This window comes from Pleurodeles waltl, chromosome 7, assembly GCF_031143425.1.
Source record: "Pleurodeles waltl isolate 20211129_DDA chromosome 7, aPleWal1.hap1.20221129, whole genome shotgun sequence".
NCBI classification, from domain to species: domain Eukaryota; kingdom Metazoa; phylum Chordata; class Amphibia; order Caudata; family Salamandridae; genus Pleurodeles; species Pleurodeles waltl.
In genome coordinates this window covers 113,563,454-113,590,229 of record NC_090446.1, presented here as the reverse complement: position 1 = coordinate 113,590,229, position 26,776 = coordinate 113,563,454, and the positions used below count along the sequence as shown (strand labels likewise).

Genomic DNA, 26,776 nt, shown 5'->3' with positions numbered 1-26,776 from the left:
TAGTGAGGGTCCTGAGCCAATCTTATCCTTTATTCCTGTACTTTCCTTCCCCACGGACCCATACTTTGCTCCGTGGCATCATCGGCAAAAACAAAAGATCTCCGGCAAAGAGCCCCCCCTTTTTTAGGGGGGAGCCCGTCAGACATTGCAGCGCCGGTCTGACGAGGAGCTGTCCGATGATGAAGCATGACACCAAGTACGGTGTGTGAGGACTCTTGCTCCTGATGATCAGGACTCCTTTACTTCCTCTCCCTATTCTTTTGGAACAGTGTATCATATTTTATTATCAAGTTCTTTGGAGGATATACACTGGACCATAAATCCTCCCATCCCCTCCTTTTTTTGAAGTACTATATTTTTCCTACAGCATGGAATGATGTGCAGCTACACATAAGAGCCTCCACCTCACTTCTTGAATTCCGCAAGGAGCTGAAGATCTCGCTTTTCGAGAAGTCCAACTAAGCCCTAGGTGTGTCTAGATTCAGACTGCTCAGCCCCAGGATTCCCTCAAGGGTGATAGTGCACTCTAAATGTGCTCTTGGAGTACAATTTTTCCCCAGCTTAGGGCTATTTTCTTAGTGCAAAATGCATCCTCGCATTCAAAATGGATAAAAGGATACCTTTTCTGCTAAGCAAAATTGAGCAGAAATGAATAGCGAGCACAAGCAGCTCCTCGCGTCACTAAATGTGCTGTTATGGTAAGATTTTTTCCCCTCCGATTACTCTTAATTATGCAAGCAGAAGTAATCATGTAATTATTGGTTATTCTGCATCAAAGAGTAAGGCAGAATTATGGAAGTTACTCTGATTACTTTGCCATAATCGAAATTCTGCCCAGGCCTAGTTAAAGCCTGTCGGCAGGTATTTGGTTACATAGAATCTCACAGTTTACTGTTGTAGACAAGTGTTTTCTGTTGATTAAACTCTGACAAACTTGTGGGGTAGAAGACTTACACTGTGGTAATCCTGGTTAAATCCTCTTTGGAGCAGTTCTTTATTGATTTGTCACCTGTAACTGAGTACACAGTTTTAATGTATACCTTTATGCTGGTGTTATCCATAGTGTATTATTGCTTTACCTTTGGGAAAACCGCTGTCTATTACATCTGTGGCGAGATCTGTAATGAGAACAAAACCAAGAGATTACCGTAGACTGAGTGTGCTGAGAAGAAGAAGCAGAGTTCCAGATGCAGCCAATCAGCAAGTTGATTGTTGATAGGTGTGATGCTCAGCTAATGGTGGCCGAGCCAACAAATTAACACAGAGAGGAGAGCAGAGTTGCGCCAAGGGCCTGCCTTGGCTATAATAGCCCATGCATGAGTCGAGCCCCAGAAATGTTTGTCATGGAAATTCTTAAACAAAAATCACGTGAAATATGATAAAGTCTCTACAAAATATAAAAAACACATTTATTGAACATGTGGCCCCTTTGACATTAATGAGTCACATTATTGGTTCACCAAGAGGTAATTATTAAAACTGATCATTTTTAAACATGAAGTTAGAAGTAGAACAATTCCTGTCTCCTCCAAAGTGACACCTTTAGCGAACTAGGAGGCAATGTCAGTTGTCGTGTATCCTATATGTGGCCCATAATCTTATATAACATTATAGTCTAGTAATTCAAACACAGTATGTTTCTACCGCTCATATTCTGAATGCTGCACATATTTGAAGGTGCTTTCATATGCAATAGTGAAGAAAAGGGGGCACTGTTGAAACAAAATATTTGCCTAGGATCATACAAGTTGGTTAAGCGGGAAGCTGGGATAAATCCCAAGTTTTCTGGTTTCACTTACTACAAGTCAGTAAGAAGGTATCTATTTGGCTCTCCCTGTTTCCTCACATGGTAATGCTTTGTTTTAAACTTTGTGCATGATGGAAGAGAGAGGATGGCGGGCAGCAGTCACATGAAAGCTTGGCTCACTTTGGACTTGTGACCCCATGAGGACCCCAAGTTGAGGCAGAGATCGGCATCTGGCTCAAGCTTTAAGGGGCTCACCCACCTCTACACTTAACTCACGGCTGGGTGTCCTCACTCACTGGATGCTTCAGGCGCCTCTGACCTTGTGCTTACCCAGAGGTATTTTCCACAAACTGTGTTGAAATCAGAATAGGAAGAGCGATGTCAGGGTTTCTTAAATCAGCACCATGTGAGAAATGTCAAACTTGGACTTCTACTTTGTTCAGTCATCAAACTTTAGACATTACTGAGAGAGATGTGGTCAGAACTTATAACCAGCATTTTCCTGGATGGCGATCAAACCATAGGAGGAAGTCTGAGGTTCCCAATCCAAGATATAATAGAGTCTTTTCCTATGATGTTAGTTCCTGTTCGAACCAAATATAATGGTGGCTATTATGAGAAGAAGATATGTTTGCAAAGCATTTGTTCCATGATTTATAGACACAATTGTTGTTACTTGCTTCTATGTTTTCCCTGATTTTGCATCTAGCGTTTAGGATTGTTCTTCTGCAATCTACTCCTAGATTTGCATATTTCCTCCTTCCTGATGTCAGGAGGAGTTTGGTGCCTTGCTGATTTTACCAGTACTGTCTTTATCACAAATCAAGGGTTACAAGATTGGAAAGGAGAGTTTTTTTACTCTCAATTGATTGTTCATCCTAACTGGTATCCTTTTAGTGAGACATTGACACATTTGACATATGTTAATCAGTGTAGTGTGGCACCCTGACTACTGAAAAATGCCAAACTATATTCAAGCCTTGAAGGAGAATACCCAGAAGGCCTTTTCTGCATCCAGTTATTGACACTGCACATTTAGAAGCATCATAAATGCCAATTCAGATCTGTACCATAGTGCTACATTATATACAGTACATTCCAAGATGGATGTCAGCACAATATTTCTTGACTAGCCATCTTGAAATGGTATTGTGTATAGAGTATTATTGTTTACCACTCCGAGTTGGCCACTGCGTAGCTTCTAAATATGGCAGCCACGATGGAACTTTAAAACAACAATATAATGGGTATAATACTATTCCAGGCTGCCTGCCCACTGCTATGCATATATATATATTTATATTGCAAGGATATGCCTGCCACTTTTAGGGGGCACAGGTTTTTCTTTTTTTAATATTTTACTTAATCTTGCACATGCTTGTTGAGTTTGTGTATTCATTTTATTGTGGATGGGTAAGTGGATGAATGAAACAATGAGTGGGTGGGCGAAGGAATTGATGCCTGAGTGCCAGGACTAATGAGACAATGAATCTATGGTGACTTACAGAGTGCCTAAACTCACCAGTGACTGAAGAGGTGCTTTCAGTTATAAGCTGACCAACTGGCATTGCCAGTTATTGTCCTCCCTTCATCTGTGTCCAACTCTGTCCATGTCTGTGGTCTATACGTGGATGTTGATAATTTAAGGTGCACTTCTACTGATCTTGATGGAAATTCTATCACCGTGCTTAATGGTAATTGAATACTAAAAGGGGAAACAAAGGCCCTATTGGGTGCTATATGCATGTCAACCAGGACTGGCCTGTCCATGCTTAGAGACTCTGGCCCTCATTTAAAAGTGACCTGCACCGCCGGTGTGTTATTTTTTGTGACACACTGGTGACACAGGCTGAAGGGCCATATCTACAAAGCGAGGCAAAGCCACTTTGCATGGCTTTTCATGGCCTTGTAGATATGATGTAAGGCAATGCAAGTTGCTACGTTGCCTTACTTTGCATCAGGGAGGAATTCAGTGGGTGTTGAGGTGGGTGTTCCCACGCAACACCCATAGATTTTGACGCACTCCTAAATTTACAGGGTTTTGTAAACCTGGGACTCCGTCAAAAGCCTACGCTACCCCAGGCGTGGCATAAGGGTGGCGCAACGGGGAGAAATAACATTATTCCTCCTAGTTTATCCTCTTTCTATGTGTGCTGCATTTTGCAACACACATAGACAGAGGAGCACACCTCTTGCAATTGTTTTTGAGAAGGAAGGTGCTGCTTCCTGCACAAAAACAATCACCCCCACAACGCAGACACCCTTGCACCATGACGCAAGGGTGCCTGTGTTAGCACATGGCAACACTTTGTGCACCATCGCAGTGGAAAAGGACAGGAATGCTCTGTTGCTTGTAGATATGGCACATTTCTGCACTTTAGTTTTGACTCAGGCCAGCGCAGCTTGCGGTGCTGCCATGGTCTAAAACTTTGTAGATGATGCCCTCTGTATATAGCCTTGCCTTCAAGCCTTCACTATCCCTACCAGTTGCTGTGTCACTTCTCCAGTAATCTCCTAGTCTTGGGCCCTTCAGTAACCCAGTCCAAGATTTACCACTGGGCCTTTACTCAACTTACCCATGTGCCTGGTCACTGGTATTTCTCAGGGCCTGGAGCCCCCAAACTTCTGGGCCCCCAATGGGCCCTGCTTCTTGTCCCTCATCTAGGGTGACTAAACGTCCCCGATTTCCACAGACAGTCCTGGTTTTTAGAGGACTGTCCCGGTGTCCTGGCAATTCTCTTAATTTTACATAAATGTACCGGGTTTTGGGACAAAGGTCAGATCATGTAGGGAAGCATAAGTTAAAGGTATGCTCTCCTTTAACACATGCCTACAAAGTATAAGATAGTTAAAGTAATTTATCTGTTACTTTCAGACAACACAATCCCCTGCCTGCTCCCAGCAGCGAGACGGAGTGGGGAGCAGAGAGAGGTGGGAGTGGGCGGGTTGGGGGTGCAGGGTGGGAGGTCAAGCCATAGCTAATTTTATATATGTAGTCTTGTAAATGTGTGTATATATATAAGTATATATATATATATATATATATATATATATATATACACACACACGTATAGGAACACATTCACAGAGCTATGCAAAAAAACGGGACAGGCCAGATATAAAAGTGAGAGTAAAGTCTTTAGTCCTTCTTTTATGTCTGACCTCTCCCGGTTTTTGCTCCTCAAAATCTGGTCATCCTACCCTCATCCATGCTGCACAGACCCTATCCTGCTCGGCTGTAATTGTTAAGCATCCGTATACCGAGGAGTCACCTGCTTTTCTTTACTGATGATGGCCTGCATTCTTGTATGTTCTGGCTTTCTGGTTCTCGTTAACTTTAGACCTTTTGTGCTTTAAGCGCACTCTGGGGGACATCTGAACGGCGCAGCACACAGAACTGCGGATCCTTTGATGTGACGTCTGCAGTGGGCGCAAAGCAGGCTGGGAGCGAGCGCACGAGTTTCAGTAATAAAATTATGGAAAGCTCTTTAGGGTTGTGGAACTGTGAAGACGATTCAAATAAATACCGAAGCAGGGTGCAGAGTGCCTCCCTTTAGTGGCATTAGCTGGTCCGAGCTCTCGGCCACTAACCCGGCCTCCCCCAGGCCGCTTCCCTCTCCAGTCTCAGTAGGCCGCAATCAGCCCAGAGGCTTTACAAGCGGCGCCATCACCCGCACACGAGGCGCCCATTACCCAGCGACACAATGTTCGCAAAACATTACATTCCTGGACTTACACTTCCCCCAAAAAATGCATTTTTTTAATGTAATGGTACGCCAGATGTCGAGTTCACACGCATTTCATGCCAGATGAAAATTCCCTCAATATTTACAGGATTGTAGCGACTTTCCCTTGGCTGAGCTGCAGGTCTGGTACATTTCTACTCAGCTGCACCTCTTTCCAGTCTCCTCTCAGTTATATTTGTGAAAGACATGTTTCTGGTTTTAAACAGGCAAGATCAAACCATTTCCCCCAACAATTAAGGACACAGTGCAGTCACACAATGATGACATCATCTCCTGATTTTCCACATCACCTCCTGTGTTCCTGGATATAAGCAAAACGTTGATGTTATGTTGGCATTTGTGCCGTGCTCCGTCTGCCATTGACCAGTGGTGACTTTATGAACGTTTGCACGGTTTCCATCTCAGCTAGAAGCCTGAATCGCTAGTAAGTGACTTGTTAGGGCTATTGTATTGTTGGTCATCTCTATGTTTGGTGATTGGTCTCCTTTATTAAGCTGCGGCTGATTGAAATGGTGCATGGGAGCTGTGACTGGAGGGCTTTACCAATTGTGGATGGATGTGCCCATTTCCCATGCAAATAGTTTGTGTTTGTTGTTGCTTGGTATTAGGCAAGTTTTAGTTATGTTATATCCGTGGGGGCCCAACTCACAAAGGTAAACTTACACAAAGTTTACGATTTTTCTTATTCACAACAATTTTTATGACTGTGAAGTCTGCAGTCATGGGAGAGATTCCACACATAAATAGATAGGACTATCCTATCTTTTTATGTGCGGAGACTCCGCAGTTGTAAAGTTACTACTCGTAAAAATGTTTTGTGAATAGGAACAAATTGTAATCATCCACAAAAGTGTAAGTTTACCTTTGTAAATCAGGCCTTGAGTGTTTTTCAAATTAGTATGTCTTGTGTGCTTGCACAAGTGTGGTATGTGTGGTCTAAGGAGTCCTGGTGTATGTTCATTTGTGGTGTTTCTTGGTGGAAAGTGCCTCTGGACACATTGATAGCCAACTAGCTATAATGCATTTCTGGACTGTGCTGGATGTTTATTATAGCCTTAGATCCTGCCGTAGCGGGCTATACTGGCCATTAAAGGCCTGCTCGGCGAGGGCCTTTAACAAAGAAACAGGACTTTAATGGCCGGTATAGCCCAGCTACAAAGGTCTATAAGGCTAGTTAGTAGAACATTCTGCCACTAGAGGGCAGAATGTTCTAATAAATAAAACAAAGGCCTCACAAGCTTGACGGGATTTCAATCACCGGGCTCCGTGAGGCCATTGTTCACATCTGTTGCTGTGAATAAAGAACATTGGAATGTTGAGGCCCTGGGTGTTTACCAGCCATTAGAAGCACACTCCATTGTCTCCAATGGAGCTCCCAGCAGTCCAATGTTCTATTATAGCCTTAGAACCCGCCGTAGCGGGCTCTACCGGCTATTAAAGGCCCGCTCCCCGCGTTAAATGCCCGAGCTGAAGGCGAGGCACCCAGAGAAGTGCTAAACGAGAATGTAAGTCACAAAAAGTCTGTATCTTCACACCTGGAAACCTCACAGGATTAACGTTCTGGAACTGTATTCCTTCTTCCTGTTGTGTAGTATAGCTGAAGCTTCCCTTCATGTTGCATTCTACTGAGATTCGCATCCAATGAGCATCATTCATTCTTCCCATTGTGTAGTATAGCTGAAGCTTCCCTTCATGTTGCATTCTACTGCGATCGTATCCAATGCGCATCAGTACTAAGCATCTCATAGATGCAGGGAAACATCGGAAACCTAAATAACCTGATACCTGTTTCCAAGCTGAAGACCCCCCAGCAGGTTATCTATGGCTAATTTATTTGTGTCTGCATCTCTACTGGCCTGAAAGGAAACAAGAGAAACTTCGGGATTCGAGGACCAAGACATACTTCTAGATTTCCTAAATAAAGATGAAAACTAAATTATTTAATATTATTTAACTTGGAAACTGAACTCACAGAGACACTCCACTGGACATACACTGTCATCTTCCTGGTTACTGCATGTTTCAACCAGGAGCATGACGGCACCAAGGTCTTCCGGAGACCACTAGGTGCTAGATCTGTTTATCTTCTGCCGTGCCAGGTATGTGTTCACAAAAGGTGAGGGGACACTGCTTAGTTTGGAAAACAATATGTTCCAAGGCATTCATTTTACTCAGAAGCTTGCTGACACCGCAGGTGAATGCTGAGGTTGCCGAATCCCAGGGCTGTCTAATCTTGAATTCTCTTAGGCCCATATTTATACTTTTTTAGCGCTGCATTTGCGCTGCTTTTTGACGCAAAAGCGGCGCAAACTTACAAAATACAATTTGCGTCAAAAAGCAGTGCAAAAAAAAGTATAAATATGGGTTAATGTCTCTTTCATCGAGCTATGTATACTTCCTGCCCATAGATCTTACTTTTAAGGGAACCTTTTAGTCCCTGCTTTCTCCTTCCGTCACTGTTTTCTGTCTTTCTTTTCTTTCTTCTTGGATTCCTTTGCTGCTTTTCTCTCTATCTCTCGTACTAGGTAAAAGTCTGATGATTGAAAACAACCAGGGTCAAAATAAGCAGTGGGTGGAAAGCATGGGTGATGGACGGCTAAAGAGAGTGACAGCGTGTGTGAAAGAGACAGTGGCTTCGCTGTTCCTCTCGGTGTAGTTGTATTACTTCTTAGGAGCCTCGCTTTTCTTACTTATGTCTTATGTTATCAGAAACAAGTGCGCTTTGGCCGAGTTTGTTGCTTTTGGAAGGCAGAACACTGATGTCATAAGATCGTTACTGGGCAACTTACAACATATCATTCATTTCATTCCATTCTTTGTCTAAAACATCTGCCACGGCTCATGTTTACTTCAAAAGGCTTATTTGGCAACAGTCACTGCAATTTCAGATTTTCCTGGGCCAGCTGTTTGTGGCGATCATTGCCTCTCAGGATGCTGGTGTTTCTGAGTCAAGCGTGCTAAAAACAAGGTGAAACTTGAGGGTTTTAGAAGAAAACTCAAATGGATCTGCCCTTACTTAAGCTACTAGATTGCTCATTTTGGGCCATATTTATACTCTGGTTGCGCCGAATTTGCGTCGTTTTTTTCGACGCGAATTCGACGCAGAACTAACGCCAACTAACGCCATATTTATACTGTGGCGTTAGACGCTTCGGGCGCCAAAGTGCCCGGAGTGTGCGTCATTTTTTAGCGTGAACCCCTTCCTTGCGTTAATGATATGCAAGGGAGGCGTTCCCGTCTTAAAAAATGACTCCCAGGCCTTTACGTGGTATTTATACTCACGGGCAAAAGAGACGCCCGGGAGTGGGCGTGGCCAAAAACGGCGCATTTGCGCCGCTTTTTAACGCCTGGGTCAGGGATGGCGTTAAGGGACAAGTGGGCTCAAAATGAGCCCAGAGTGCCCTCCCCTGCCCCCAGGGACCCCCCCTGCCACCCTTGCCCACCCCAGGAGGACACCCAAGGACGGAGGGACCCATCCCATGGACATTAAGGTAAGTTCAGGTAAGTATTTTATTTTTAATTTTTTGTGGCATAGGGGGGCCTGATTTGTGCCCCCCTACATGCCACTATGCCCAATGACCATGCCCAGGGGACAGAAGTCCCCTGGGCATGGCCATTGGGCAAGGGGGCATGACTCCTATCTTTACAATGATAGGAGTCATGTTGATGGGGGATGGGCGTCGAAAAAAAATGGCGCAAGTCGGGTTACGACGATTTTTTCGACGTAACCTGACTTGCCCCATTTTAAGACGCCCATACGCCATTTTCCCCCTACGCCGGCGCTGTCTGGTGTACGTGGTTTTTTTCCACGCAAACCAGGCAGCGCCGGTCTGCTTGCGCCGGCTAACGCCATTCCATAAATACGGCGCCCGCATGGCGCTTCAGAATGGCGTTAGACGGCGCAAAATTTTTTGACGCTAAACTGCGTTAGCGCAGTTTAGCGTCAAAAAGTATAAATATGGGCCTTTATCTTGCCACGTTCTGGAGAAGGTAGCCAGCTCTCTTTGGGGCATTGAGGAAAGTGTGTTTCGATGCTCTTTGCTCGGCTCGCCTGCTACTTGAGCGACTACGGTCTGGGTGCGCAGCTGGAGGCTACGTCCATGATCTTGCAGCGCATCTCCATGTCTTTCCGCATTGGGTGGATAATAGCTTGCGTAAACTAACCAACGACAAAGCAGATCAATTTCTACCTAGTCGATAAAACCAAAGCCGTCACGCTTCTTCTGTTCCACCCAATACCCTTCTCTCTGCGAATGCGTCTCTCATGGCTCGAGCATTGCCACCCTACTATTGAACTTATTTTTGACCCACTCCTGGAGGGTGCTCACAAACTCCTTTACCCTTACCTATGATAACTTCAGTGATTGCTTGTTCATCATTCTAAAGTTGTAAAGACTTTTGGACCGCTTCGCCCTTGGCCCACGCCTGAAGGCAGTGAACCAATGAATGTTACAGAATCGACTAAACTCTATTAAAACAGAGATTCTTACCTGTCCTCCCTGACATAATGACGACCTTACCACCATAAGCCACAAGACATCAATTGTCTTAAATCACTTGGACTGATGGAAAATAATTAGGATGTTAATCTGGATTCCAACCTCGCCCTTCTAACGTAGGTTAATCACGTGACAAAAAAGCTCTTTCTATAACTTGAGAATGCTACTTTATTTGTATGTCACGCATGGGATTTCCCCACAGGGTCCTGGCCAGACAGCCCTAGTATTGTCATTATGTTACTGGGCTCCATGTTGGGGTGACACGATACCTAATTGACAAGCCACAACAAATCTAGATCGATGCCTTGAGAAACGTGCTAAACGTGCACAGACATGACCACACAGCCCATCTATCCATGCAAAATGGCTACCAATAACAATATGTATCTACTCCAAGGCTCTCTGCGTTGCTCACTTGGCGATTTTGTGACATGGCCCCGTCTTATTTCAACCAAACTAAGAAAAACAAAGAATCTTAGGGCCTCAATGGCTCCAGTCTTCGTCATCTTATTCAAAACCCCTTCATTGGCTGGAGCTCTTTATCTGACAAGACAGCCAAGCTGCAAGAATCAGGTTAGTTATCGACCATCTAGAATTTCAATATCCAATACAGTCCTGGCTGTTCCGTAAAACATGAATAGTCAGGTACAGGGTACAAGATGTATTGTACTATATCGTATTGTAATGTATTGTATTGTAGTTGCATTTATATAGTGCATACTACCCTGATTTGCGTATGCAAATTCTCTCTGATTTGCATTACCTTTCATACCAAGCACTGGAGCAAACCCGCTGCAATCCGATTGGAGCACACCTTCGAAAATCACACAAGCCACAAACATAATATTCATAGGCTACACCTGAAACTAAGGCCCTGCCTGCTGTGTATCACAAACTGATTACCTACTTAGTGGACCACTCAGAAATGGCTTCAGATCCTTGTGAGGTAGGAAAAGGCTACACATGCCTCAATGGTGCCACCAATGATGTCATTTGTTATATCATGTGCATGTTATGTATGAGATTAAAAAAACATATTTTGTGCAGACGTTACCTGAATAGCTCCCTTATATGCACAATTTTAAGATTTCAAGACAGAAAACTAGAACCACACAGTGCATTCCTGATAACCTAACATATGTTCCATGGATGTCACAACATGTGATGTCAGTGATTACATCAATGATGACATCACAGAACAGATGAAGAAGACTTTACTGTTATCAGGGATGTTGCTGCTGATGTGACATATGACAGGACCAATGACATCACTGACATCACAAGCAGTAGCAGCTGGTATCTAAAAAACAAAATGGTGGGGCAGCGCTGGGGCAAAAAGAATAAAAAAAATAAAAGCACTTACTTGCTGCTCGCTATATCAGTGCTCCTCTACTGCCAGTGCACAGGCTCCCAAACTCCCCTATGCCAATCCACATGCTTCTCTCATGCGGGTTAATACTAATACCCAGCAGGAGTGAAGCGCAGTAATTGGTCTTAGCGGGCTGGTTTTGCACTCCCAACTGGAAGCCTGTGCCTGCTGTTCTCTACCTGGCAACGCAGCTCAGATTGTAGCGATTTCAGTGCGCATGTTGGTTTGGCCATCCTAAGACGGCTGACAAACTGACATGCGCACTGACAGCAGGGCCCACCACTCCTCCTTCAGTGCTGTCATTGTTGTGGCCCGCCCCTTACACCTGTCTCGTGAAGAAAAATAAAGGGATAATAAAATAGTTTTATTATCATTTTATAGTTTTATTACCATTTTATTTTTCACGTTTGCCTGCTGGCAGGGGGGTGACGTGCCGCAGCCATAACGAAGGAGCCGCCGCTGACCACAGGTAGCTAGGTCGATGTAAAAATAGCAAGCTTTGGGAAACCTGTTGTGGAGACAAGGGACTAGTGAAACTCCCAGAGAAGGGAGGCACCTGAGTGGAGTATTTCCGCATTTCTTGAAATTTGTGATCCTGTCATCCGGAGAATCAGGAATTAATTGTAGTCAGCACTACGAATGAAGCCCTAAGAGCAATTCAAACTTGTGTCCATCCAGTCCTTGGCCTCTCTGCTGCATTCAGTACTCCTTAATCTCAACTCACTGTCTGCTCTGTTTCTTTCCTTGTTTCCTTTCTTATGCAGGTTGCTGAATAATAACAACATCAGACGGATCGCACGAGGGGCCTTCGAAGAGCTCAGAAACCTCAGATACCTGTGAGTGTATGCTTGCACACATTCAGCCCTGCCGTTCCCTCTGTGAATGCCAAAAGTTGATCCATCCCACATCACCAACCTTTAGTCAAGCTCTGCCTCCGGTGTGCTGAGATGCTAGTTTTTGGACCAGATTTAGAGTTTGGGGACAGGGTCACCAGAGTAGCCTCTCTGCCAAAATTTTGGTCTGAGTCAGGCAGAGCATCATTTTTCTGACTGTAGTGCCCCGGCTGGTTCGGCCATTGCAAAACCTACTCCAGCAATCCAACGGAGCAGGTGCCGTTGGAATAAACTCAACAGCCCGACTGTCCTACATAGACAGTGTGATGATTGTTTTTGTGTCTGTCACTGGTAGGAAAACCTGGAGGTCACAGCAAGTAAAATAAAACTTCCTGGGCGTGGGAGGCGTTAGTTATTCATTTTACAAAAACAGACTGCCACCTTGAGACTTTGTTTTTGAAAAAAAAAAACGTTTGGTGGATGACAGCCGTCCACTAAACTTTTTGTATCTTCTTTGGAACCGCCATGATGGTGGTTCCTCTGAAGGTACAGAGGTTACCACAGGTACCTGGTGATGATCTCTAAATTTGGCAGGCAGTAGCCCATCAAGGTGGGGGGTATAATGTCCTTCATAACTCTGGCAGACAGGCCACCGTCTGCTAAACTCCAAATCAGGCCTAATGATTTGCAGGCCATTTTGTACCTCCATTTTCTAGGCAAGTTATGACACTTAATATTAAGACACCAATCGGTGAATGACAAGGTAAGCTCTGACCTCTGTCGGGTGTTGATATTGCTCTTTTGTAACCACACGGGCAAGCTCAGAGCAATCGTACAGGATACCTGATGGTAATTGACTTGACCCTTTGCAGTCCTCCTGGGCAAGCTGGCACCTTTGTGTGCTGTGATATCAGTTAATACCCAGCTCAAAAGCATGCCTCCTGCCTGTTTTCCAGCTATAGCATCCTCCAACCATGAATGCTATGCAAACTTTGGCTATTTGGCACCTGAGCTGACATTAAGAGTGGGTGAGCTGGGCCCACGCCTGGTACCCAACCTCCAGAGGGGGCAGATTCAGCCTACATCAGTCTCTCTCCAAGCTGTCTCTAAAGACTAATGTGTTAACCATGGGTCTGAAGCATGTGTTCTTCTTTCTCTTCCTCCCCTCACTTTCCTTGTACCCCACCTATTTCCCCAACATAATGACAATTAAAGATAATGAGTGGGAAGGGAGAGCCAAATTGTGTTTTGCCCAGGGCGCTATCTGAGCAAAAGCTGTTTGGCACTGACGTCTGTTTTGCATTCATGGCTTACTCTTGTGGTTTGTCCCTTCTCTGGCCCCCCTCCCTAAACATCTACTAATGAGTAACATTCACATCAAGGTCAACCACATGCCGATGTTATTAATTACTAATACTGCACGCATATAGCAGCTCAATGGAAGCAAAGGGTCACCTTCAATGAGGCAATGTGAGAGGATGAGGATGGGCAGGCCTTCACCTCCAATGGCAGGTGTTAGGTGGAAGAAGAAGAGGAGGGTGGACCTCTACTTACATTGTCAAGCATTAGTAGTGAAGGGGCAGAGGGGAATCAGGAATCCAGTTCTAGCTATCGCGGTCGCTGGGGGCGATGAGAAGGAGGAATTATGGGCAGCTGGGAAGGAGACAGGCTGCCCTTTACTTCCATTGGCAGGCATGGAGAGTAGGGAGGAAAGTTACAGGCCACTGGTTTGTGTGACAGTCATCGAGAGGAGAAATAGGGGCGAGTACGGACAATCGGATCCAGTGCTTAATTTGCAAAATAACAAATGCTAGGACCCAAGATACTTCTCAAGAATCCAATGCTGATTGTGCCACCTCAGGTTCCTGCCAGTGCCGCCAAATACCAGTGCCAATGACACCTACACACCATTACCTCCCCATTTCTCACAATTGCATTCCTACAAATGTTACAATTTGGTTTGTACTAGGTGACCCTATTGCAAAAATTGCCTGCTCATCCTGTTATTATTATTTTAAATCAGATATTGAATTGTTAAACACTTTGCTAATGTGTGTATTTTTTTCTTGTAAAAAAAAGACTGACAGTGCCATCAAGTGGTGGACTGCCATAAATATGTGCTGATGTTACGTTACCATATAAGGGCTGATGCTGAGCACCTATTAACACAGGCACAAATTAAGCACTGATTGGGTCAAATTACCGGCCTTGGAGATATTACTGTGGCTGGAGATACAGGCCTTCACCTCTGCAGACAGGCATTGTGAGACGTGAATGAGGATTAGAGGGCCAGGCCAGACCTACGAGTGACAAGCATTGATAGACGAGCAGGTGGGTGGGGAGGACGGGCAGCGGGAGAAGATGAAGGACAGACCTTCACCACATGGTATAAACATATAAAGAGGAAGTACAGGACTACACGAAAAAGCCTAAACTTCAAGAGAGTGGGGGGTTGGACCTTCACAATCAGTGGCCGACATAGAAAGAAAAAAATGGGCATTTGCACAGTAGGCTTCCTTTCCCCTAATCAGAGTTGAATTCTATTTACACATCTGTATGGGGGAAGCTGAGATTAAGGTATACTACTTTACTTTTATGTGAATTCCCAAAACTTGTACATCTACACCTGCACATAGGAGTACATCTGCAAATATAGGTCTATGAATATTCTTTTTGAATGTTGTCCCCATCATTTGTGTTATGAATCAAATACTAATAGCTTTTACGCCCTCTCCTCTCTTCTTACAGCTACCTGTATAAAAATGACATTCCGAATTTACAGAAACACACATTCAAAGGCCTTCGATCTCTGGAACAGCTGTGAGTATTGTTTGTAGCAGTTGCTGGACGAAGGGAAAGGGCAGTGCGTAGTTATCATTCTGCCCTAGGTGGAGTTTGTACATTGCAATGCATGAGGGACTATTGTACATCTCAAAACTACAATGAATCAACACAGTTTAAATTATATATTTCATAGACGCATCACATACCTAAAGCAATTTTTTTACCTGCAGCAGGCTTTAAAAAAATATTAAAGCCAGAACTTAAAATACATATGAGACGTATTGGCTTTGCTAGTGCTTGCTGATATTAAAGTCCCTTCCTTTTGTGATCGTACGATTCTGTAATCTGGAGAAATTGTGGCTTGTTCTCTTCAATGAAACGTTATTTTGTCTTCAAGTTAGCTCTTTTTTACAGCACTTATTATTTTTTTATGAGTTCAGGTTTTGTATTCTGCATTAGTCTATCTTAATATAATTAGCAATTAATCATCAGTAGTAACGCATTGGAAACATAATTTGTTGAACCAAATAATGTATTTGTAATTCATTTGTAAGCTTTCATGATCAAAGGTAAATTCATCAAGCTGTATTTGAATTAGAGGAAATTGCAATAACTCTGCATAACGTTTCTTCAAAAAGGTTTATTCACAGTAAATCATACTGAGGAATTTCAGCCTGCTGGGTTTGTACTATGGTCCACTGCAGAGGGCTACAAGTTTGTTAAAGGCCCTGAACCGGAGTTGTAGGCCTGAGCTGCAGGCGAGGGCTATAATGAGGAACTTCACCTTTAACAATTGGATCAGCCTGAGGCAGGAGGGATATAAGGCTATTAAAACATTCTACCCACTGAGGGTAGAACGTTCTAAATTAGAAATGGAAAAACAGAAAGACAAACATTGAAATGTTGGAGCAGAAGGTTTATACCTGCTATTATAAGCCCAGACCTACTCCAATGTCTTCAGTAGAGCTCTCAACATTCCAATGTTCTAATATAGCCTTAGAGCCCGCCTTAGCTTGCTATACCAGCCATTTAAAGGCCCTCTCCAGCGTTAAAGGCCCGAGTAGAAGATGAGGCCTTTAACAAGTAAGCGTGACTTTAATTGCTGCATAGCCCAGCTACTTAGGACTTTAAGGCTATTAGAACACTCTGCCACTAGATGGCAGAATATTCTAATAAAACAAAGTGCTCACGTAGCCCGAGGGGATTAAAATCCCCTCTGGCTCTTTGAGGCCTTTGTTCACAGCTGTTGCTGTTGAACAAAGAAAATTGGAATGTTGAAGCTTTTACCAGCCAGTAAAAGCCCAGAGCACTCCATTGCCTCCAATGGAGCCCCCAACATTTCAATGTTCTAATACTGAATAACTGCACCAAAAATATTGAGATAGAAGAATATTGAGGACAGAATTTCGAGGGACAAAATATCAAAAGGTAAGTCATATAGGCAAGTACAAATTTACTGTTCCTAACTCCACATCTACATACCTTGAAGATACATGTACCACATAGGTACATATATGTGGAGTTTGGTATGGAAAATCCAGACTTACTTACCTGTCGATATTTAGTTTTCAATATTTTGTCCTCGATATTCTGTCCAACCACTAGTGTGGATTTGAAATTTAGGGGGCTCACTGCCAGTCAGTCAGTCCTGGTTTAATGTTACACTGTGAGAATAATCTCTTGTAGTTCCCACCAACAAGCATGGTAGAGTTAAAAAGAATGCACAGGTATTATATACTTGCTGGATGTTAAAAACTTCAAACATCTGGAGTGCTCTTTTTTCACAAGAGCTTTCAATTAAGGACCTGATTTAGAGTTTGACGGAGGGGTTACTCTGTCACAAACGTGCTGGATATCCCGTCTGCGATATTACAAGTTACAATTGCTATAATGGAATTGTAATACTGAGGATGGGATATCCCCTCTGCCAAACTCTAAATCTGGCCTTAAATAATTTTGTTAAAGTTTTGATTTGTTGCTGTCTACATATCCCTGCAATTAATAATTCTTAATGGGAATGGATTTTTATGGGAGTGAACAGGGAGTTCTCTTGACTGGCAGAGGCAAGACTAATTAGTTTTTTACACCCACAAAAAGTTTGTCACTTCTGCAATTTCTCCTATCACATCTCCTTTACATCACTATTGAAGGTTTCTGACCTCTTACCTGTGTTTGGTATTCTTCTGTTCCAGTTTCTTTAAACTGATGGTGTTGAAGGGATCCACCTTCTCTCTTTTTTCACAGAAGATTTTTGTTGGCCTCATTGTATCCAATTTGAGTGTCCCATGCGTTACACTGTTACATTAGATGTTCCCGCGTTGTAAGCAACCTTACTCATAACTGACATTTCGATTGCCTTTTATTCATACATGCTCAGAAGGGATCCCATTAACAAGAACAGTTGTAGGTAAAACCAGAACTAAAAATGAAACATACGGAAACAAACACTGACAAAACCCAGAAATAACTCAGTGTACCCAGTCACTTAGTGAAAACAACTGTGTAAGCACTTGCATGTGTGCATCTTTTTTTTTCTTGTCCTCATTCACTTCAACTCCCCTGAGTCTGGTTGTTGAAGTGAATGCATGTGTGCATCGTTGTGCTAGTGCTGACGTGGCAGTCATTGGGGAGTGCTTGGCAGGATTCAAGAATCATGACTCGCGTCTGTATTTTTTGACAGACAAGCACAGTAGAGAGAGCTCTGCACAAGTAGAGACCCCCCACTTCTCCAAGGCATTCTGACCCAACACCGCACAAAAAGTGGTGTAACTTGGTAGAGGTGCTCATAGTGGTTTGTCGTTATCTTTCACTGTCCTCAACAGGTTTTCAGTTGTCATTTCATGTGCCAGCTATTGGAAATTTCCTCAGCAATTGTTCTTCCTCTCTCTATCTCTCGATGAAGGGCTTTACTTTCTGACTTTGACCATTCCCCAATTGCTCTATGTATGTATGGGCATTTTTGTTCCACACCATGGTGTCATTTCTCCTAGCCAGGAAGAATGCAAGTCTAAAAACTTGGTAATTTTTAAATCATTTTTAGGCCTCCTAAATGTGTCCAGCAGGTGCATTTCAATTCTCATTACATCTGCCTTTCCTTGGGGGGTCTTGGCTTGGGCGAAGAAGCACATGGCAGCATAGTTCCTTCTTTCCTTCGGCATGGAGTACTATGTCTTGTGTTTGGGTGTTCCAGGACCGGTGGAACTTTACACAATGACAGATATCACGACCAGAAGGTGTGGAGGACAAGACTCCAAAACCTGTGACCCTGCAAGACCCTGCATGGAGAGGTTTCCTCCGAAACAAAACCTCACCACTGCAATGCCTGTGCAAACAAAATGATGGCTGCAAGACATGAACGGACTAAGGATCGTAGCACACCATAAAATGTGCACGTGAGAGACACTGTAATGACTTAAGAACACCAACAGCACCAGGTACTATCTCAATTAACTTAGAGCCCTGCCAGAAACATCTAATATCTCCAAAATGTGTGATGAAAGGCAAGTACCATACCTTCAAAGACCCCAAAGATAAGTCAATCTTTCTCATGGGACGAAGGACCATGAGATGGAAATCTCCTGCATCACTTCCAACAAAAGGAAAAGGTGACTTACCTCACAGTCAAACAAGACACTACCCTTAATAGCAGATCTATGATGGACTTATATGGATGTTGTATGCTCTAGATAAGTAAAAATGTTTACCTACTGCATTACACCTGCAAACTTGTTTGCATACAGGAGGGTATGTGTCTCATATCAATGTATGCCCATGAACCAGTTTTGATTTTTATTTGTGCTGAGCAGATTGCCACCCTACCACCATGACCATAGTCCCAACCCGTAGTTGTAAATAATGCACTGACGTACTAAGTTGCTCTACTATTCCGACACAGTTACATAGTACTAATAAAGTGGTTAAATGTAACCGTGTTCAACTCATCACTAAGAGATCACTAATCTTGGTCACACAATATATATGTTTTCCTTAACTAATTTACCTGAACCCTGCCTGAGTCCAAATTGAGCCATAGTATGACCCGATCAAAATAAATGATAACGTCTTTAGACTTGCTCACCAGACTCAAAATCAGACAACACTGCCCGATGTCTTAGTATCAATTTTCTGCCTCCTGATGTGGCCAATTAGAGATATACTCGTGCTGAGATGTGTTCAGCACATGGAAGAAGCACATTATAGGGATAAAGACGCCATATCTAGTCAAGTGGCCTAACTCAAACTCTGAGGCCTTAATAATTATCTTACTGACTGGTCTCAGCAGGACCCTAAAGATATATTGCTCATAGATAAGACTGAATCACCATTATCCTTGGGGCAAACTCTTTAGGCCTGCCAACATAAGACAGCTCTCCACTGTGTGAAAGCCGCACAGAGTCCCACAGCAGACACTCACATGTGTTCCGATGGACAATGCTCTGCAACAATACCTCTGCAAATGACTCTCCTGTGTGCAGTCTACGCACAAGTGAGCAATACCGACCTCCTGCTCACACATGCACAGCATCTCAAGGAGAGCAACTCCACAATACTAACTAAAACTATGTACTACGTCTGGACGTAAAAGCTTCTTGCTGTACTTAAAAGTAACATCAAGCCATGTTAAAATGCAAGATAAAGATTCTGCAACCCACTTCAAGCAAAAGCCCAGCCACCTCTACCGGAATCACTAATCAAAAACAAGAGAGATATTAATAGCACAATGAGCATGATATTTAAAAAACTGGCAGATGTACATGACCTCACAAAATCAACAAAACAAAACACACATTTAGTGCAACTGGAACTAACAGTGATGAGAGCAGACATAGGTGCTATCAATAATAACAAGCATTTTCAATGCAACAGGTCTCGTATTTGCTCGAGTTAGCGCTATTAGCGTTGTAAAGAATAAAACAAACGCACCGCGATCGCACTGTGTAAAATGCAGCGCGACAGCACTGCGTGGAAAATAAACAGATAAAGTAGTCCGGACACCATGCTGAATACATCGAGCCTCGTATGTCTTTAGTAGTTTATCGGTGCTGTGTAGGTGGGATAAACACTGGAAAAGCCATGACGTATGCATGCCTTTCACAAATGAAAGCAAGCAGATTTTAAAAGGCAAGCCCACAAACCAATGTATGTGACTGATGTAACATGGGCATGGTTGCAAGCCCAAAGAAAGAGTACAGAATGGGACGGATAAAGCAGAGGCAGAAACCAGAATCAGCCCAGTACAGGATGTTACTACCCAAGCATCCAAAGGCTTAAACTCTCTCCAAATGTCAACGAGAAACATGAAGCAAGACGCAGCTGAACTGTAAGAGCACAACAGGAGGGGAAATCTAAGAATCTTCAGATCTCCAAAGGCACAGAGAATCTGCTGGATCCTGCTTATCATTCCTAGAAAGCTGTCCCCTGCAGGTTACTAGCCTAAAGTTCAACTGATGCCTAGAATCGGAAAGGCCCCATTGAATCCCTACATTCAGGCCACCGAACAGAAACACCACAAGACCAATAGGAGGTAAGTCATTAAGATTCCAACACACTGAGGCAATACAACTTACATGTGCAAGAATGACCATACTAACTGGAATAGCATCAAAATTCACAGGATTATTTTTAAACTACTGCTGACACCAGTAAAGTCTTCCTGGCTCTCCAGGACCGATTAAGACACACAAAACTACAATTCTCCTTTGCAGGCCAGCGAAATTCAAAGTTCTGATGATAGGCAGATACCATACCTCCAAAGACCCGAATTATAAGTCAATCTTTCTCGATGTGACGAAGGACCATGAGATGGAAATCTCCTGTTTCACTTCCAACAAAAGGAATAGGTGACTTACCTCACAGTCGAACAAGACACTGCCCATAATAGCAGATCTATGATGGACTTCTATGGATGTTGTATGCTCTAGATAAGTACAAATGTTTCCTAATGCTTTACACATGCAAACTTGTTTACATACAGGAGCATATGTGTCTCATACCAATTTATGCCCATGAACCAGTTTTGATTTTCATTTGTGCTGGGCAGATTGCTACCCTACCACCATGACTATAGTCCCAACCCATAGTTGTGAATAATGCACTGACGTACTAAGTTGCTCTACTATTTCTACACAGTTACATAATACTAGTAATGTAGTTAACTATAACCCTGTTCCACTCAGCACTAAGGGGTCACTAATCTTGGTCACACAATATACATGCTTTCCTTAACTAATTTACCTGAACTGTAACTTACCGCATGTTTACATCTCACACTGTTCATGGTGTGTTTCAGTGTAGTCATGGTATATTCTCCAGTTCTGATGAACAGATGCTCTTCTCTGTCACTTCCTTGATGGCAATATTTTTGGGGGGTGGAGGAAGGTGGGCCAGGGAATTGAGGGTGGGCCTTTTCTGTTCTTTCATGGGTCTTCTTCTGCTTCTTCTGTTAAGAATCTCTCTGTTTCTGTTTCCTTTATTTCTAACCACATGCTTTAAGGTCTCTCATCGGAGTCTCGTGCACACATTCCGAACTAGCTCCGCACAAGATACTGACTCCTATCCTACTCACAACATCTGATAAGGGAACAACGTAATACAGCAAGAATACTCACTTCAAGATCAGAGTTACTTTTTATACCAATACGTGACAAGGGACTGCAAGTCTAATCTCATCCCTCTCGCATACCAGTTCTACTTTTATTAACATGGTAAGTCCCACACTCACTGATAATCTCAATATTGTCTCCTTGAATGTCAAGAGATTAAACCATTCAGTGAAAGATGCAAAATAATGGAGTACCTTTTCAAATCCAAAGGGGACATCATCATACTCCAAGAAACGAGAATTTCACTCAAAGGAGTCAATACCCTCAGACATAATTGGGTCACAAATGTCATCTGCTCCCCTGCGATACACAATAAAAATTGATTCATCACCTTAATTTCCAAAAAATCCAATCTTAAACTTGAGTCCGACCTTACCAACGCAGAGGGTAGATGGATAAGGTCCACATTAAACAGAGAAGGCTCAAATATCCATGTTGGTAACATACATGGACTCAATAATGATGACCCCTCCTTTTGGAGAACTACATCCGACAACACAGGCCGGTTACCACCCAATGATCTAATTATAGTAGGAGGCGATTTCAATCTACCACTAGATACGACCATCGATCTAGTTGTAAATAACACCACCTCTCAAAGCCCATAAAGGTTTACAGAAGGTCTGTACCAAACAAAACATAAAGGATATCTTAAGACTTCAGCACCCAGACTCCAGGGACCGCACCTTCTTTCCGTGCCACACAATACATACACTAGAACTGACTACATTCTCATATATGGAACCCATGCCCAATTAATGGACCAGAAAAAACATTCATACATGACTACTTTCAGATCACGTCTACATCACTAAGTTGCTTTCTGGTACAAATCCTAAACCCCAAACAAACATTTGGAAATTCAATTCAATAACGACATCTTAACTAATCCAGACAATTTAGAGAAAATCTGAGAAACTATCTCAAACTATTTAACAGATAACTCATCAATGACTATGACTGTACAAATACTCTAGGATGTTAACCAAGCAACATCAAAAGGCACACTAATTAACATAAAAGAAAAAATCAATGAAACTAATAATGCCTTACTAATTACATTGGAAGAAGAAATAAAAAAGCTTGAATCACTACATATGAAAAAGCTAAACAAAAAACTCTCTCTCGCTTCACGAGCAAAACATATGAATATAACAAAATTTTAACTGTAAGAGCAGGCGTCTGGATTAATAGATTTAAAGACCTTAAACTATGAGAGGCCAACAAAGCTAGCAAACTGATAGCCTCATACCTCGGGAATAAACAAAACCAAGATGAGATTACTGCCCTTAAAGTCAATAAAAGCTAACCCCCCAAAAAAATACTAGAAATCCTCCGAAAATTCTATAAGGATCTGTACTCTGAGGCCAAGCATGTAACCCCAGAACAATGCAAGAGACCTTATATAAGCCAACTTCTGCATGGGAAATCATAAAAGCAATCAGCAACTTAAAAGAAAATAAAGCACCCAGCCATGACGGCGTTAAAGCTAACTTTTATAAAACTTTTTACCCCTCTATTTGACAGATTCTATAATAACTATTTTACTATTTCACAAAATCTGCAGCATTAGTGGCACTACTGCCGAAACTACCATAGTCGTGATCCCTAAACAAGGGAAAGATCCCCTATTAACAAGAACTAGAGGGCTATATCATTTATAACTCTTGATTGCAAATTGCATGCAAAAATCCTTGCCAAACCACTCAACCTCTTATTACCACATCTAAAAGGCAACTCATCAGTTGGTTTCCTAAAAAATCCTAGGTCTAATGACAATACCCGTGTCCTTTGTCACAATCTGGAAAGAGCAAAATCCTCCATATCAGCCACAGTAGGGATACCAAGTGAGGCTGAAAAAGCATTCAGTAGAGTCTCCTGGACTTGACTTGAAAAATCTCTCAAATCTTTTAACCTAGGAGACAACTTCATAAAACTGCATATGGCCCTGTACAGTAACCCTAGCGCTTAAGTTAGAGCAAGTGGTTTCATATCACAGCGGTTTAAACTCGAAAAACGGTACAAGACAAGTATGCCCAATTTTGCCCTCCCTATTTTGTATTGCACTGGAGCCACTCCTGTTAGCTATACAAAACAACAATAAGATATCCAAAATCAGGTTCAATGGCAAAGTGGCAAAACTCTCGGCTAATGCAGATGATATCGTAATAGTGACCGCAAATGCCAGTACATCCATCAATGTCCTCATGGAAACGATTGAAATGCATTCCTCAGTATCTGGCTATATATTGAATAGGGACAAAACAGAGGTCAAGTCACTAAATACCTTAGGAACAAAAGGAATGTTATGAGAAACCGGTTCAGCGTGGCAACCCCACTGTCTCAAATACCTAGGGATGGAATTTGGATCAAAATTAATAGACACCATTGATGATAACGAAGCGCTTACCCTGGAAAAAAGTCAGATCTTCCTGAAAATTGGACACCTAAATTCATTGCATGGCAGGGCCACATTGAAGCAATAAAAATTAAGATAACACCAATAGTTAACTACTTAATTAACATGCTCACATTACTATTGAACTGGATGGTGTTAACCTTGCCAACTCTAGGAATTAACAGACAAACTTTTAGCCAAACAAGGTTCATACTGGTTTTCTACACCTGATAACTATAAACCCACATGGCTTCAGGTAGAAAAAAAACATCGTAGCCAACCTCAGCCCTATTACGATACTCACTACCTATCTCAAACATTGTGGCGCTTCTCCATACCTATTTGCAAGCACCAGAAATGGTCTACTAAGTGTGGACAAAAATTATCCTCATCAATTAAATCTTCGAACCTAGCCTCACTCTGACACAATTCGTGAATCACATACGCGGGCAAACCCTATATTGGGACTCCTGGGTATCCAAAGGCATCCAGTTCCCCAAACAACTAGGCCCCCAATGTCTCCCCATATACCTTTCTAACTTACAAACACAATATCACTTGGACAATATAGAATTCTATAACTTCCTCGTAATTGAAATGTGCATCACCATATCAATATTTTAAACAAACAACCTATCCCTCCCAGTACTTATTAATAAACTTAACAAAACAGACCATCACATCTCCAAATTCTACAAGTTACTACAACCAATAATGTCGGGTGTGAAGTGCAAAAGAATGAAGCGCTCGGACTCACACTGTTCTAACCCCTTTCAAGAGGGTGAACGGAATAAAATATGGAAGTCGGTCACCCCACACAAAATTGCACCAGCCTTATCTCAAACTAAATTCTGGCTAATCCACAGAATTTACTGGTCCTCATCCCGTCTACACAATCTGAACATCCTAGATGGCCCCATTTGCTGGCGGTGTAAGGAAGGAGTCGGAGATCTCGCACACCTACTCTTCTATTATAAATCTGTACAAACATTCTGGGACAACATTTTCAGTTTCATCACAAATCTCAAAATACGCACTTGCGTATCTCATTAAAGGATTTGTTGATCCTGATATCATGAACGTTAACTTTTTTTACTCGACCTCTTACTAACAACATCAGTTAAAATAATTACCTCCAACTGGAAAGACGCAAACAAAGCATCAGTCACAGCCTGGCTAAATTCGGTACACATATTAGAGCTGCAGACAATATCGCTTTTCAATATTCCCCATGAAAACCTCAACACAAACATATCTGGTAATCCATAGACACCTACTTCAACACCATCAAACCCCCTGAATGTCTTGGGTATCTAGATTTAATTTTTTTGTCTGTGTCAGCACAGAACCTTAGCCATACCACCGGCTTCGATATGGGAATTAACTCAACTCTCTATCAAGTCTTGCTATAAGAGCAAGAAATCTGACCTCACTTTCTACTCCCAGATGCATGATCTTTCCGCTCACTTTCTTTAGTCTCTCCTGAGTATTCATTTAAAGGATATGTGTATACCAATGCTATGTTATAAACTGCTTATGTTTATTCCCGAAGGAATTATTCTATATCCAAGAAGCAAACAATGGGACTGGACACACTGACTTTTCTGCTACTTCCTCATTTATTGTTTCATTTCCAACTGTCATAGATTCCTTATATTCCTTTGATTTTTGTATTTATTATTCCTTTGGTTTTGCATGCTTAGCAAAATCAATAAGATTATTTGAAATTAAAAACAATCTGCCTTTCCTTTAACCTGTGAGAAGATTTCTATTATTGTGCTCCAGGAAGGTACCATGGTAGGACATTACCACAGCATATGAATAAAATCAGAGCTGTGCTCCCAACAACCTGGGCATGATGAACAAGAGCTTGGATATATCTTGCTTATTTTATCTGAGGTGAGATAGACCCAGTGTAAAATATAAAATTAGATGTGTCTGAACCATCCCAGTCGGAATCCAGGGAGACAACCTCAAATGAATTGCCCCAAACCTCACCGGCAGAACCCAGAGAATCCATCTCTCACATTACACCTCAGAACCCAAGAAGATCATCTGCAGGGACCGTTTCTCAGGTGCTCCCTCTTCAACACGTACATGACCCCGCCAGGCCAACACCGTCAGATCGCATGGACTCAAACATCATTCCTTATGCCGATGACACCCAGCTCATCCTCTTGCTGTTAGAAGACCCCTCCACCACCAGAACTAACTTCCAAAGATGTATGATGAACATCGGTGACTGGATGCAGAATAACAGCCTCAAGCTCAACATGGACAAGACAGAAGTCCTCATCTTTGGGAACAACACCTCGCCATGGAATGACACTTGGTGGCCTGCTGAACTCTTGCCTTCCGCCCCACTGACTGACCACATCCGTAACCTTGGCATCATCTTGGACAGCAGGTTATCTATGCAGAAACAGGTTAAAACAGTCTTGTCCGCTTGGTTCCACACCCTACGCATGCTCCGTAAGATCTTCAGGTGACTCCCAATCAATGCCAGAAGGACCGTCACTCAAGCCATCATGACCAGGAAGCTGGACTACAGTAACATTCTATAGATAGTAATTTCTGCACGCCTACTGAAGAGACTACAGACAAAACAAAACTCAGCGGCAAGACTCATCCTTGACCTCCCCAGCATCACCCCAGACCTCAAGCAGTTACACTGGCTTCTGATCCAGAAGAGGTGCCAATTTAAGATGCTGACCCATGCATACAAAGCTCTGCACAACAAAGGACCAGCAAACATCAACAAACAAATAACCTTCCACCAACCAACCAGACACCTTCAA

At 42.7% G+C, this 26,776-nt stretch overlaps 1 protein-coding gene across 1 annotated transcript in view; it reads left to right on the top strand.

Moving 5' to 3' along the window:
* The window catches only part of LOC138303797 (peroxidasin homolog), a 193,013-nt gene that overhangs the window by 33,359 nt on the left and 132,878 nt on the right, over window positions 1-26,776 (top strand). The window contains exons 3-4 of the mRNA XM_069243211.1: window positions 12,126-12,197; window positions 14,943-15,014. Of these exons, the coding sequence (XP_069099312.1) occupies window positions 12,126-12,197; window positions 14,943-15,014 (144 nt within the window). The remainder of the gene's footprint in view (window positions 1-12,125; window positions 12,198-14,942; window positions 15,015-26,776) is intronic.